This window comes from Chaetura pelagica, unplaced genomic scaffold (assembly GCF_000747805.2).
Source record: "Chaetura pelagica isolate M959 unplaced genomic scaffold, ChaPel_1.0 scaffold24, whole genome shotgun sequence".
NCBI classification, from domain to species: domain Eukaryota; kingdom Metazoa; phylum Chordata; class Aves; order Apodiformes; family Apodidae; genus Chaetura; species Chaetura pelagica.
The window spans coordinates 4,138,764-4,140,709 of NW_009953077.1; the positions used below are offsets into that span (position 1 = coordinate 4,138,764).

Here is a 1,946-nt window from a genome sequence, read left to right on the forward strand (position 1 = left end):
CGGTGACATTCAGCTGCCATACCTGGGGACAGAGAACAGAGAGGAGTGGAGCACCTGGGGCTCAGCACCTGCCCTGTGCCACCTGGACCCTTCACTTACCTTGGTGCCGGCAGTGAAGAAGAGCGAGTGGCTCTGCAGCCCCATGGCACCTCGCACTGGCCCTGGCTCCCCCAGGGAGAAGTTGGCCAAAGTGAGGAGGTAGGAGCTGGACCGTTGAAGCACCATCTGCAGTGGGACAGAGCAAGGGGCTGAGCACAGCCCCTGTCCCACCAGGACACCCTCACCTCATCCTGGCCCCCCATCCCACCTGGAAGACGCGTCCCTCCTCTGTGCCCAGGTGGGCCACAGTGACATCCCCCAGGGCGGTCACAAAGATGGAGGTGAGAAGGACACCGGTCAGGTGTCCATTGAACAGATCCACCTTATGGGAGGCGGCAGGTATGAGGGTTGGCTTGTTCCAGCAGCTGGTGTCAGTCACTGGAGCTGAGAGGTTCACCTGCAGCCAAACACAGGGTGGGTGCCTTGAACCAGCACCCCAAGACATCCATACTCTCACAGGTGGACAGCAGCTCCAGCCCCAAGGCATTTGGGGGAGTGCCCAACTGCTTGAACTCCCCTCCAGGCTGGGAAAAATTCTGGGGAAAAAACCACATCCATGGCCCCTCCTGCAGCCCCCGCATGCAGCGTCAGATCCTGCCCTGCCTTCCCGTCCCATCTGGATGTGGTTATCGGGACCCACAGGGCGACCACCCCAAAACTAACCCTCCCCATCTCCAGGTCTCAGGAGGGGGCTGGGGAAGAAGGGGGACACCAGATACCAGGGGGTCCTCTCTCACCCCCCACTGATGTACGGGGCTGGGGGTCCCCTCCCGGCTTGTCCTGCCAACTGTGTGAGTCAGCGGCAGTGAGCTGTCTGCTCCGCACGGGAAGAGGAGGGGATTTGGCTGCACCTTGCCTCATGCCTGGCTGAGAATACCACGACTTGTGTCATGGGTGCTTGATGGGACCCCACCTGCAGAAGGGGCCCTGCCAGCACGCCCTCCTGTCCCTGTCCCAGCCATGCTGGGGCTTGTCCTTGGAACACAGGGTTCTTGCCCTGCGGCTGCTGCAGACGAGAAACCCCAGTGACTAATTGCGCTTCCGCCTGCAGTTTATTTGCCCAGAGAAGGCGGTGGCCCTAGAGCAGGGGGAGGGCAATGCTGGAGCAGCTGGGCACCCGGTGCATCTCAGCCAGGGAGCACCACAGCCCCACAGCTTCCCTGTCACTAAACACCTGGAGAGGGTGACCACCATCAACTCAGAATGGGGATGGTCACCATGGGGTGCTCCCTGGGGAGCCACACTGAGAGGGAGGTCTGGCATGCTGCGTGGCAAGTGCCTCTGTGCTGGGATCTGTGTCTGCAGCACACAGCTCAGGTAAGCATGGGCTGCCCGGGGTGGAAAGCAAGGCTGGGTCCCCACCAGCACCTCCTCAGCACAGCAGTGGCTGGCAGGGCTGACACACCAAGGTCATACTGCTCTCCCACTGCCTACCCCATCCCTCAGCCCCCCCACTTCACCAGTGCTTCCTAGCATCCCAGATCCACCTCCCCGCATCCCAGCTGACCCTCCGGGATGGACACAGCCTGGGGCAGGGGACTCACGTTGTGTGGGCAGTATTCCACCGGTTGGAAGAAGCTGAGCCCCCGCAGCAGCGGCCGGTGCCCGGTTCCACAGCACTTCTCCATGCCCTCCTCCATGGCCTGGTTGAGGAGGTGGAGCGGGAAGGCGCAGACGGCTGAGTCCTCCCGTGGCAACCAGCTCTCTGGCTGGCTCTCAGCGAAGGCACCGAAGAGCACCGTGTCGGTGTCGTTGATGCCGAGGTCACGGGCCAAGCGGGTGCCAGGGCGGGCGGCATGGGCAGCCTGCAGTACGTTGTAGGCGATGTCGCGCTCAGCATCCCCCCC

At 62.8% G+C, this 1,946-nt stretch overlaps 1 protein-coding gene across 1 annotated transcript in view; it reads right to left on the reverse strand.

Moving 5' to 3' along the window:
* The window catches only part of MST1R (macrophage stimulating 1 receptor (c-met-related tyrosine kinase)), a 30,881-nt gene that overhangs the window by 23,530 nt on the left and 5,405 nt on the right, over nucleotides 1–1,946 (reverse strand). The window contains 4 exon segments of the mRNA XM_009996962.1: nucleotides 1–22; nucleotides 100–225; nucleotides 308–496; nucleotides 1,644–1,931. The exon segment at nucleotides 1–22 is cut by the window's left edge and continues 9 nt beyond it. Coding sequence (XP_009995264.1) covers nucleotides 1–22; nucleotides 100–225; nucleotides 308–496; nucleotides 1,644–1,931 — 625 coding nt within the window.